The following is an 11,223-nucleotide window of genomic DNA, read 5'->3' on the forward strand; positions in this document are numbered from 1 at the left end:
CTTGCCAAAAAAAGAAACTCTTATCCCCTCTTTTGATTCATGGAACCAAATCACTCATTGTTTAAGATGGTGATTCCAACCACAACTCTGAATCCAAAGAGATGTGGGCAGATGTTTGTAAACACACCAAAACAGACCCTTGGGCCAAAGAGGTTGCTCACAACTCACAGTTTCATGACAACAACCCTGTACCACTTTTCCCTTCTGACTGGGGAGGAGAATGTGTAACTACAGCCCAACAATGCACTTTCATCCTTAGGGGTTAGGAGCCCCAGGCAGAAAATAAAAGTCTTGTCAGTCAGCTTGAGAAGTACTGCAGACTTACAGAAAATTCACAAGTGGGGGAGGCAAGGCATTGCCAGTAAACTTAGAAAACCCCAAACAAGTTACATTTTTATTACCAGATTAGAGAAGCCCACTGAATTCTCAACGACTGCTGGAAAACAAAACAAAAAACCAAACAAGCAAACAGAACAACAAAAAATCCCAAGGCCCTACCCCTATTTTAATTAAAATCTGCCCCATGAGGGTTGACCAAAACTTCTCCAACTTCAAGGCAATGCAAGGCCATCAATGACACCATTAAAACAGCAACTCTGCACCAGTTACAACCCAGAAAGCCCATGAGTCAAGTTGGAAGAGCAGCAGCAGGGCAAGCATTTCACCTCCAGCAGCTGGAACACACAGCAAAGGAACCACTCACTGGAACTCTCCTCAGGGCAGGAAACAAACAGACCTTCACTCCCTGAAAATCCAGGCTGGGTTTAGAGAGAAAAAATGGCACAGATCTACCCTGAAAATATATAGATCCAAAAGCAACTAGAGTTAAAAGCAAGCTTCCCCAAAAAGAAAAAGGACATGTAAAATATTAAGTGGTTCATTCCTGTCCTCAAAGCCTTGTTCCTGCCATCCCAACAGGAGCCACATGCAGAATCCAACTCCAAGGAGCAGGGCATAAGAGGGAGCTACAATTAAACACTGAATCCCCTACTCCAAAATTTCAGAGGCTCAGCTTTGACTTGTCAAACCATCTCCCCAAAAGCACAGGGCCAGCACTGTTGTACAGAAGCTGGAAGCTACAAAACTGCAACCAAAAGGCAGGATTTCTTAAGGTATCTTTGAAAAATCCATTTATTAACCCCCAATAGCCCTGAGAGTGCATTAAGAGTTTGAAGAGAAAAACAGGTCTGAAAAGGAAAGCTAAGGGGAAACTGACGGTCTCCACATTTTGGAAGGAGGGCAATTAGAATCAGAAATTGAGAAACTGTAAAGTTAAAAAAAGGAAAGAAAACCCAAAAAAGATGAGAGCTGCACATTCTGCTGTAGTGTTCTTAACGTAGCAAGTAGCAAAGAGCTTTTTACTCATTTTTCTAGGAAAAGCACACAAGCTTCAATATAAAAAAAATCAATAATAAAAAAATTCAAGAGAACTACTTCTTACCAGTAACAAACTGGGTTCCAGGTCTAGGGTTTCTCCTACAACAGCTGAGGACATCAACAGCCCTAGGGCAGCACAGGCAGGGCACTGTTCTGCCAGGAGCACTGGGGTGAGCTCTGGTAGGAGAAGGACAGAGCTACAACAAAAAACAAAACCAGAAGAGGTTATTAGCACTCAACTGCATGATTACTGAACACCTTGAAGTCCTTTCCTTCCAAACTCACAGTTAGAACACCCCATTTGCCTCCTAATGAACCCCTCCAAAAAATATAACTTAAAGCTGATGGACAGGCTGCAGGTAATGAAGCCTGGTTACCTTTTTGCAATAATAAAAGCAAGAGTTACTTCTTAAAGCATGGGAAGAAAAAAAAAAAGACTAATTTTAGATACTAAAACTTCAAACAGGTCCTTGAAACAACAGTGTTTCCTGTTTGGTAGCTTTTCAAAACATTCTCACTTTAATGACTCTTTAAGGAGACATTTGTGGCCTGAAGGGCACTAATTCACCTTGTCTGACCTATAAAGCCCTGAGGGTAAAAAGCTACCAATGCAACTTCTGAAATAAAATAATAATAATCAGGCTTGCAAGGGAATATTCAAGTGAATTTCCTCTTGAAAGGTTTAATGCCCAGTTTGTACTGGCTGGCACCAGCAAGGGTGATTCAATCCCAAGATTTTGAAAATTGTGTGTAAAATATAGATACTTAGGCACAGCAAGGCACCTTCCCAGAGAGACTTTCAGATAAAATATTACTGCTCATTATTACAGTGGATAAGGAACAGGAATAAGTTCATCTACAGGAAGGGGTTTTGTCTGAGAGGGAACATCCATTCCAACTATCACCTTGTGCATGTTTTTCCTTTAAAAAAAAAAAAAAAAAAAAAAAAAACAGATTTCATAGATTTAACTTCAACTAAAACTCAGGACTGCACTTTATTCAAAGCTTTATACTGTTTATATACTCTCAGTCATTCCAACAAAGTGTTTGCCACATATTCCTGATCTCTGGGTTTCAGACAGCTTCAATACCCAGTAGCTGTCTTCAGGAAAATCAGCTGGAAATACTGTTGGTTTCAAGGCTGACCTTCTGCAGCCACAGATTGTGAAGGAAAACATCAGCAGATACAAATTAAGAAATTTAGAAAGCTCTTCCAATACAAACTGATGTCATTTTAACTGGTGAAATAACAGATCTAATAAACAAATGAAGAAATCAGGACAACCCAAGCATTCTTATGGCAACAAACAGATCTGTGAAAATCTTGAAAACAAATATGACCCAACTGAAGCAAATTCCATTGACTTTGTTCTCAGTTTCTGTTTCAGACTGCCAAGTCTTGCCCTTCTCTAATTCTGATTGCTTCTCCATAGCAATTGTTTTGGCTGGCTCTTTTTAGGTCTTGTTATTTAGACAGTTAAAAAAAAAAAAAAAAGTGAGGGGTAAGGGAGCCAGACCAGCCCAGACACATGGGGAATTACTTTGTTACTGAAGTGTAACAGTAATACCAATTTTTACTTAGATTTAGGACTCTCCAGACCGGTTTACACCTCTGTCCCTGAGTCACAAAATGAGGCAGACTGGGCTGTTTTGCACTGCTCTGCATTTTTTCTCCTTGCTTTGAGCTCTGCACCTGTTTTCCTCTTCTAATCCAACAGATGAGAACCAAGTGACCATGATTAATGGAGGCAGCCCTGCCACAAGGTAGGAGCAGCAGAGCAGCCAGAGGTATTTCTTCAACTTTTGCAGTTGGGTAAATTTCTAAAGCAGCAGTTGTTATCAGTGTTGAGTCAAATTATATAATGAACTCTAAGTCCCCAGGAGAATGTTATCTCCAGCTACTCTTGCCCTTACCACGTTGCAAAAACCAATCTTTAAATGCTGAGAACTTACCAATATTTGAAAATGCTTCCTGTTAGCAAAAATAAATGTCCCAATGCTTCACAGCTGGATGGTGCATGACTTAATGAATAGAGGGGAGTGGCCTCTGGTCACAAGCTCCACAAGGTTCATCAGATGTCCTGCATTTAGGAATGAAGAAGAAAGAAATTAAAAAAAAAAAAATCAAAAGAAAAAAAATCAAAAGAAAAAAAAAAAAAAATCAAAAGAAAAAAAAAATCAAAAGAAATCATAATCTAAATTTTAACTTAATACAAAGCCATTCAGTGTCCCATAATCACAGCAGCAGTTAAAATAACTGCACATTTACAGCACTGTCATTCTGAACAAGAACATTTGGACATAAAGGAAATATATTCTGACACACAGGAAAAATTATTTAGCTCTGGTGTTAAGTTAAGAGTTTAACACACAAGTTTTGGGACTATTAGCAACTTCTGACTGTGCTTCAGCAGAAGTGCTTGGAAGAATTCCCTAGGAGAGACAGTACATTATGTGGGGATTCTGAACAATTTGAACAATATTAACATCATCAAGTTCTGGTTAATGTTTCTGTGACACCCACCATCCACAACTCTAACTGGGGTTAGTATTAATCTAACCTCACTGTTGGAGTGATTCCCCTCCAAACCAAAATATTTGCCTAAAGTTAGAAAAAAATAATGTGCAGGAGTTAAGATATTGAAGTTCCATTCCCACTGAATCCCAGCCTTCAGCCACCAGCAGCCCCCCTCGAGTCACAGAGCAGGATGCTCAGCAGTTTGTTCTTCTTAACAAAATCTAAAATTTTGGGGAAAAAAAGAAACCCCACAAGACACAAATACCCAGCAGAAGATTAAAGTTTTATTTTTCCATGCCTGTAAAAGCCATGCAGCCCAAAATACAACATTCCAGCTGGTAATAATGTGCTAACCCAACAGGATGCACCTTCCCAACAGGGCACGAGGTGTGTGCCCTTGTTCAGAATGCTCACTGGGAGTCTCTTTCTTTGTATTTCCTCTGCATTTCACTTACTCATTTCCCTATAACTTCCCAGCCTGTCCATGTGCCTGTCTCTCCATCCTGGTACAGAAAGAGTTGCTCATTCTGTTCCCCTGGCTTTGATCTGCTCTGTCTCATCTGGTCACTCCACTGCCCACACTGCAGAGCACAGCAAGAACGTGGAAAAGAATCAGCCAGCACTTGAAAAGAAAGCACCTTACAGAGTCCCAGCCTTGAGAAGTCTGCTGATATTTAAAAAAAAATAAATAAATACAAGAATTTAGCTACTGATACTGCTACTCTAGCAGTGAAGATTAAAAAAAACAACCAGAAAAAAATCCACATGCCTGCAGCTAGTATGACACTTACCTATCCAAGTGCCATTAACTCCTACAAGATCTTAAGCATCCACTTAAAAGGGAGTCACAAAAGTAATCTAAGCAAAGACTGCCCTTGTGCATCTGCTAGCCAAAAAGCAACACAAACAACACCTTAAAAAGGAAAAAAAAAGAGGATTAAAGAACTGTGAGTGTATCACACTGGGAATTGCCCTGAATGATGGTTCCCCCAAAACTTTCTCGTTGGCTTTGGGCTTTTTAATTAGGGGATCTTTGCTGAAGTTCCCAAACTCAACACGTAAAAAGGGAGGGAGACAAAAGAGGAAGAATCATGAGGTAATTTTTCAAGAGAAGGATAGTGGGGAGAGGAACTGAGGGAAAGAGCACCTCAAAGACAGAAAAGGCACGTAAGGAGGCAGGAATAATGCAAGAGTAAAAAATAACCAGTGCAAAACTTAAGATACCATGAGGTGCTCTGTGAACCATCTGATTTCCTTTGTGTAGCTGACCCTGCAAGCACTCAGAGCCTTGGATAATATCCCTTTTTACTGGTTAGTGTAAGTCTCCTAATCCAGATTTGATCAACTATCACACACACAAAAGTATTTAAAAAAATGGCATGAAGCCAAGAAGGATGCAGTGGTGCTTAGAAGGAGGTCAATAAGTGAGGAGCTAGGTTTGCATTTAGCCACCACCTCAGCCTCCAGCCTTTTTGTAGGGCTTTTTGTAGCACTGCATCCTTACTACTTTGTTTATCAGTACTTAAATTAGTTGGTGTTGGGTTTGGGTATTTTAAGCACCTAATGGCTACTACAGAGCATCAATTCTCCTGTTTCAGAGCATGATTTGAGTCCTAGACAGAAAGGTATTTTCTCCAGTGGTGTATTGGTGCAAATTTAATTTAACTCTAAAGTGAGCCAGCTGCCTGAAATACCAACTTCTTCTGCACAGCTCTTCACAAGGTGAGAAGCACCAGGAAGCAAATTTGCTTGGATGGAATAAGCACTTTGTTTAACACTTTGTCTAACACACGAGGAAGAAATAATGAGGAAAGATAACCAGGTATTTAAGAATACACAGGTATAAACATATTCCTTAATATGCAAACCCCTGCTTTCCTTCCTAAGTAGGGTTCTTAAGCAGCTGAGTTCCTGACACACACACTCTGACATTCTTGTTCCCAAGTTTATTTTAATCCACCCTCAAGCTAGGAGCTGTGTTTGCAGAAGATTTCTGACACCTCTTTACCTCCCTCCACCACAGGAGACCCCAACTCACTTTTACTCCAAGGCAAACCCCAGGCAACTCCCAACAACCACACAATGGTTTTCCTCCCAAATGCACAGGCAGAATCCAAGAAAGAGGCCAGAAAGGATCAGCATGGCACGGGCTGGGGCCACAGCCCCAAGAAGCAGGGCAAAAAAGATGAGTTTCAGCTCAAACTCTGCATTTATCACATTTCAGCAAAGCTCCTCTGGGCAGCTGTGCTGTTCCAAGGCACAGGAACATCCTTACCTCCCTGCAACAAACCACCACCAAGTGGAACACATTTCCATCTCATTAGAATGACTCTCAAGGAGCTCATCCTGCCTGGGAAGCACTGGGAAGCCACTCAAAACCAACATTTCAACAGCAGTCAAAACACAAACTGATGCCTCTTAAATACAGGGGTATGAAAGGAAGCTAAAGCAGCTGTTCAGAAAATAACTGCACCACAGCTAACTTGGTGAGGGAGAGCAAACCCCACCCACAGGACTCTGAAATCCACCACATCTTGCAGGGAATTCAGGGAGACTTCCTGCTAGTTTGCATTCATCAAGAATTGGTGTTTCAGGGCACAACTGTGATTTGTCACTGGTGTAACAGGGTGTGCTTTGGAAGAGCTGAGAAAAGCCTGGCAGTCCTGTCTCACAGAAGAGGAGCCTGACAAAAGGCAGTCAGGACACCAGCACCTTCAGCCCCCAGCTATGGGGTGGGAACTGACCCTGAGCAGCTCCCTCCAAACTGGGCATCCCTGGGCACCCAAATACACCCAAATACACCCAAATACACCAAAGAAGCAAAACCCAGAAAACTACAGAGCTATTTAGGGAAGTTGAGATTCTCTCCTCTTGCACCTCAAGTGAAAGAAATCCCACAACAAGCAAACCCAGCTTTTGTTTCTCATCCTGCCTAAAGGATCCAGGAGGAACTGAGAAAACCAGGTAACTCCAGGTTGTATCTAAGAGGGCTGTAACCCAAACCTGAAACAAGTCCTCGAGAAGGAATCAAGTGGAGTCTGAAGCAACAAATTTGAACACCAGAGTCCTGACTGTTGTGGCATTTGGCTGAAATATCACAAAACCCCTGATGGAGAGCCTCAGGTGAGGAGCAGGATCACCATCCTTCACCCAAACCCAACACCTCCTCTGCCTCACACCCCTGGTAGGTCCCTGTGCTCTCACCCAGTGTGACCCCTGTTATCTCCAGACAGCCCCACAGCACAACTGCTTCCACTGCAAATCCATCTCCAGTTTCAAGTGTCAAGCACACAGCCCACAGGTAAGCTCTGCACTCCAAAATATCCCAGCCAGTCACAAGGCAGACCTTGAAATATAAACACAGTACAAATCCTTTCCTGCAAAGTGTCAGAATTTCCCAAGGTAATGCTCACAGCCAGGAGTGGACACAACCTGCAGGCTCCTGGGAATTGTTACAGACATGTGGGATAACATTGCAGCTGCAGGTAGATCTTCAAAGATTTAAACTAAGCCCACTCTTTGCCTTTTTTTATTTTCCCATTCAAGTAAGCAGAGAGGAGCAAAGAAAAGCCCTGTGAATGCTCTTCACCAATTTAAGGGGAGGCTAGAGAGACTTAGAGACTGCTGTGGAGCAGCCAGTAAAATCCACAAGAACATAAAGGGAAAAATGTCCTGGGAAAGGCTGAACTGTTTATGAAATAATTCTGCTCTTGAAAGCAAGCAATAGCAGTTTGGGTTGGGTGTTAGCCTGCTGCTGAGTGCTGGGAGGACAGGAAACTTTGCTTAGAGACTTCAAAAACACAGATCTAAAAAAAAAAATAAAAAATCCACACGAGTGGATAGCAAAGACAAAAAGGATATGCTCAACCCACAGCAGCACAACCCCTCAGCAGAGGAAAAGCAGGAGTTTTAGCAGCAAATAACAGAGCTTTCAAACACCAGGAATTTTAACTTCTGACAGAGGGCTGCTGCTAAACTGGTTTTCCTTTAAGCACTTCCAGTTATTAAAAAAACAAATCCTCTTGTGAAGAAGATATCCACTGCTGTACAACTGTCCCAGAAAACAAAGACCACGGGGAGAAAGTGGCCCATTTTCCTCAGCCTCCAAGAACCCTGTGTACAGGTCATGTTTTCAAAGGCTCAACCCTACAACCCCACAGAATGAAGCAGCATTTAGAGCACATTTATAAACACTTCATGGGAGGATTATTAGAACACCTCATTTTTTTGGTACCACACAGAAATTGACTCAATGACAGCAAAACTAACACTCTATGAAAAGAACTGCTGGAGAAGTTTAGCTGAGAGGTCGTTTCCCCCTCCTGGAGAGGCTGCACCAAAACCAAAAGCCCAGTTTTCTGTTTCAGTTCCAGCCATTCCCCCAGCACTGAAGCACAAAGTGTGTTCCAGGAATCCCCATTTGGGAGCTCCCCTAAAAGCTGTTTTCTAGCTCTCCCTTCAGCCCACAGGGCAGGCTCCATTACCCACTTCTTGCCAGTTCCCAAAAAGCACCTTGAAGCAGTAATTCCTCCCCACATGTTGAAAATATTGTGACTAATAATACACTCCACCCACTTTTTTCCATCACTAAGGACTTCAAAACATAAAACTTGACAAACAGGGAGAGAAGAAAGGAAGGATTTAGAAAGGGAAAGTCAAATTTTATTTCCAATTAGAACGTGCTATAAAAACCATAAAACACTGCAGCAAGATAGTGATAAAAGTGGAAGAGCTATCCAGTCCCAGCAAGCTCCTAACTCAAAATTACATTTTTTAATCACTCTTTTTGGATAACACAGCTTTTGCTTTCAATCTCCACATTAAAAAAAAAAAAAGGGGGGGGGGGGGAAATACTCCCTCTCCTTTTGGAGAAAATACATTTAAAGCACTAGTAGCAACCTGCTCTGTGTACACACAGAATCCTCACTTGTAATAAATACTTGGTCAAGTTCAGGAACTTGATGTCTGAGACAGTGACTGAATCCCAAAAATGACACCAGGGATGCAAATTAAAACAGAACTTTGGTACAGGTGTCTACAGTACCACTGTTTGCTAAACACATCTCCTAATTAGCATGGCTTTAAACAATGCTGGTAATAACCCAGTCCTGTAAGGCTTGCCAAATGAATCATTGAGATTGCAAAATAAAAAGCATGAGGAATTCGTTAAAGAGCTGTTAAACTCTCCTTTGTTTATCTTTCCCCTGTCAGGTGCAAAAATAAATAAATATCGGTTTCTACCTCCAGATCTGATCCCAACACTCAGCTTCACAATAACGCACCGGGTTAAGAACCTCCTCAGGAGGCAGCAACATTGTTGTTTTGGGTTTTTTTTTTTTTTCCTCTGTTTCAAAAGAGAAATCCTCCCACTATTCCAGTCCTGAAAATCTGCTCCATTCTCTATTTGTCATCTGGGATTGAGTTATCAGACACTACTTGTATTACTTTGGGAACTGACATGTCTATTTACAGAGACACAAAGGCAATCCAGCAGCACAACCCCTTCTTTTACCAACACCTTTCACAGCACCTCTCCTTCTCCCCTCCACCAAATTTTACCAACACTTTCTTCCAGGGAGGGGGCAGGACACTGCACTAGTTTCCTAGCATGACAGAAAACATTTCCAGCCACTTTTGCACTTGTTACAGCCTTATGAAATATCACCTATATCCCCCTAAAGGAAGAGTAATTTTTTTTTCGAGGTTTTTTTTTTTTTTGTTTCTTGGGTTTGAGCTTTTTTTTTTTTTAAAAAAAAAAAAAAAAAAAAAAGAGGGTCACTTCCCCCATTTCAGCCTGCAATTAAAATGGAGGCAAGGCCAGGCGATCTATGTCTGGCTTTAGGGGGAGACAATAACCCAAAACAGGCCTGGCTTTAAAAAAAAAAAAAAAAAAAAAAAAAAAAAAAAAAATGAGGAGAGGGAGAAAAAAAAAAAAGAGAGAAAGACAGAAAGAGAGAAATACAACATGCTTCACCAGTATTATTACCTCATCCCTTTTTCCAAGCAGTTTTGAGCCACACTCCTGACAAACTCTTGGTCCAACTTGCACGGATGCTGGGTTTTTGGGGGCGGAAAGGGTTTGAATGCAGGAGCCGGGGTTGAGGCTGGCTATTCGCAAGTGGAGCTGCTGTTAAAATGCCCCCTTGTCTCTTCTCCTCTCCCTTGAGCTGGGTGTTGACGCAGCAGAAATTACCAGCTGGAAAATTCCCCTTTTGGAGGTTACGGGGAGGGGGGGGGGGGGGGGGGGGAGAGGTGGGGAGAGGGGGGGGGAAGGAGAAAGGGGGGAGGGGGGGGCGGGCGGAGGAGCGAGGGGAGGGCCGGGGGAGGGGGGTTAAACCCTGCCACTTACCAAGTTAAGCCATCCACCCACACCAAAATAAGACATCGCGTCCCAAAGAAGGCACCGTGCCCCCCGCAGCGGGCACGCAGCGCTTCGGCCCCCGCTCCCCCCCGCCGCGGGCTCTGCCCCAGGCGGAGGAGGGTGAGGGGATGGAGGGAGGGGGGGGGGTGAGGGGATAAGGGGGATGGGTGAGGGGATAGGAGGGGGGTGAAGGGATGTGGGGGTTGTGTGTGAGGGGATGTGGGGGTGATACCGGCGGTGATAATAAAAGAGGCGCCCCCAGAGCGCTGCCTCGCCTCAGGGTGGCCGCGGGGATGGGGGCGGCCCAGCCCCGCTGCTTCAGGGGGGCGGGCGGCCATGGCGACCCCCGCTCGCCTCAGGGGGCGGTGTGTGAGTGTGTGAGTGTGCGTGTGTGAGTGTGTGTGTGAGTGTGTGTGTGTGAGTGTGTGTGTGAGTGTGAGTGTGTGTGTGTGTGCGCGCTGAGGGGGGGGCTTGGGGGGGAGGGGGTCGTCGCGCTTACCTGAGCCCCATGGAGGAGAGCGGGGGTGTCGGAGCGGCCGGAGCTCTGGCTCCGTCGGTCACTCCGCGCCTCTCCTCCGGGTGGGGAGGGGAGAAGGGGGGGGGGAGAGGAGGGCGGAGGAGAGGGGGGATGTGGGGGGGTGTGGGGGAGAAGCCGGCGAAAGGAGATGGGGGGGGGGGAGGAAGAAAACAAGGGGGGGGGGGGGGTGGGCGCCTCAGCGCGTTCCCGCCGATCCCTCGGGCGCGCGGGGCGCGAGCCCGCGGCGGACGATGAGGGGGGGGGGGGGGAGCGGAGGGAGGGGGGAGGGGGGGGTAGAGCGGAGGGGGCGGTGCCGCGCTGCGCGTGCCGGCGCTTTCCCCGCCCCTTTCCCCCCCAGCGGCGGGCGGTGATTGGCTGGCGGCCGGCACGGGCCTCCCTAAGCCCCGCCCATCGCCCCGCCCACCCCCCCTTTCCCCGAGGTTTTGTGGG

General features: G+C 44.8%; 1 protein-coding gene across 5 annotated transcripts in view; it reads right to left on the reverse strand.

The window, feature by feature from the left end:
* The window catches only part of ZBTB46 (zinc finger and BTB domain containing 46), a 46,019-nt gene extending 35,128 nt beyond the window's left edge, over positions 1 to 10,891 (reverse strand). The window contains exons 1-4 of one of the 5 annotated variants that reach the window (XM_071759970.1): positions 10,756 to 10,891; positions 9,882 to 10,062; positions 3,331 to 3,458; positions 1,442 to 1,574 (exon numbers count right to left, since the gene is read on the reverse strand). In XM_071759970.1, the coding sequence (XP_071616071.1) occupies positions 1,442 to 1,495 (54 nt within the window). In that variant the 5' untranslated portion in view covers positions 1,496 to 1,574; positions 3,331 to 3,458; positions 9,882 to 10,062; positions 10,756 to 10,891. Of the gene's footprint in view, positions 1 to 1,441; positions 1,575 to 3,330; positions 3,459 to 9,881; positions 10,092 to 10,244 lie in introns of all 5 variants that reach the window. The other 4 variants (XM_071759971.1, XM_071759974.1, XM_071759969.1 and 1 more) reach the window with 4 other exon arrangements.
* Positions 10,892 to 11,223: the final 332 nt, after the last annotated feature.

The sequence above is a fragment of the Heliangelus exortis genome, chromosome 16, assembly GCF_036169615.1.
Source record: "Heliangelus exortis chromosome 16, bHelExo1.hap1, whole genome shotgun sequence".
Classification (NCBI taxonomy): Eukaryota; Metazoa; Chordata; class Aves; order Apodiformes; family Trochilidae; genus Heliangelus; species Heliangelus exortis.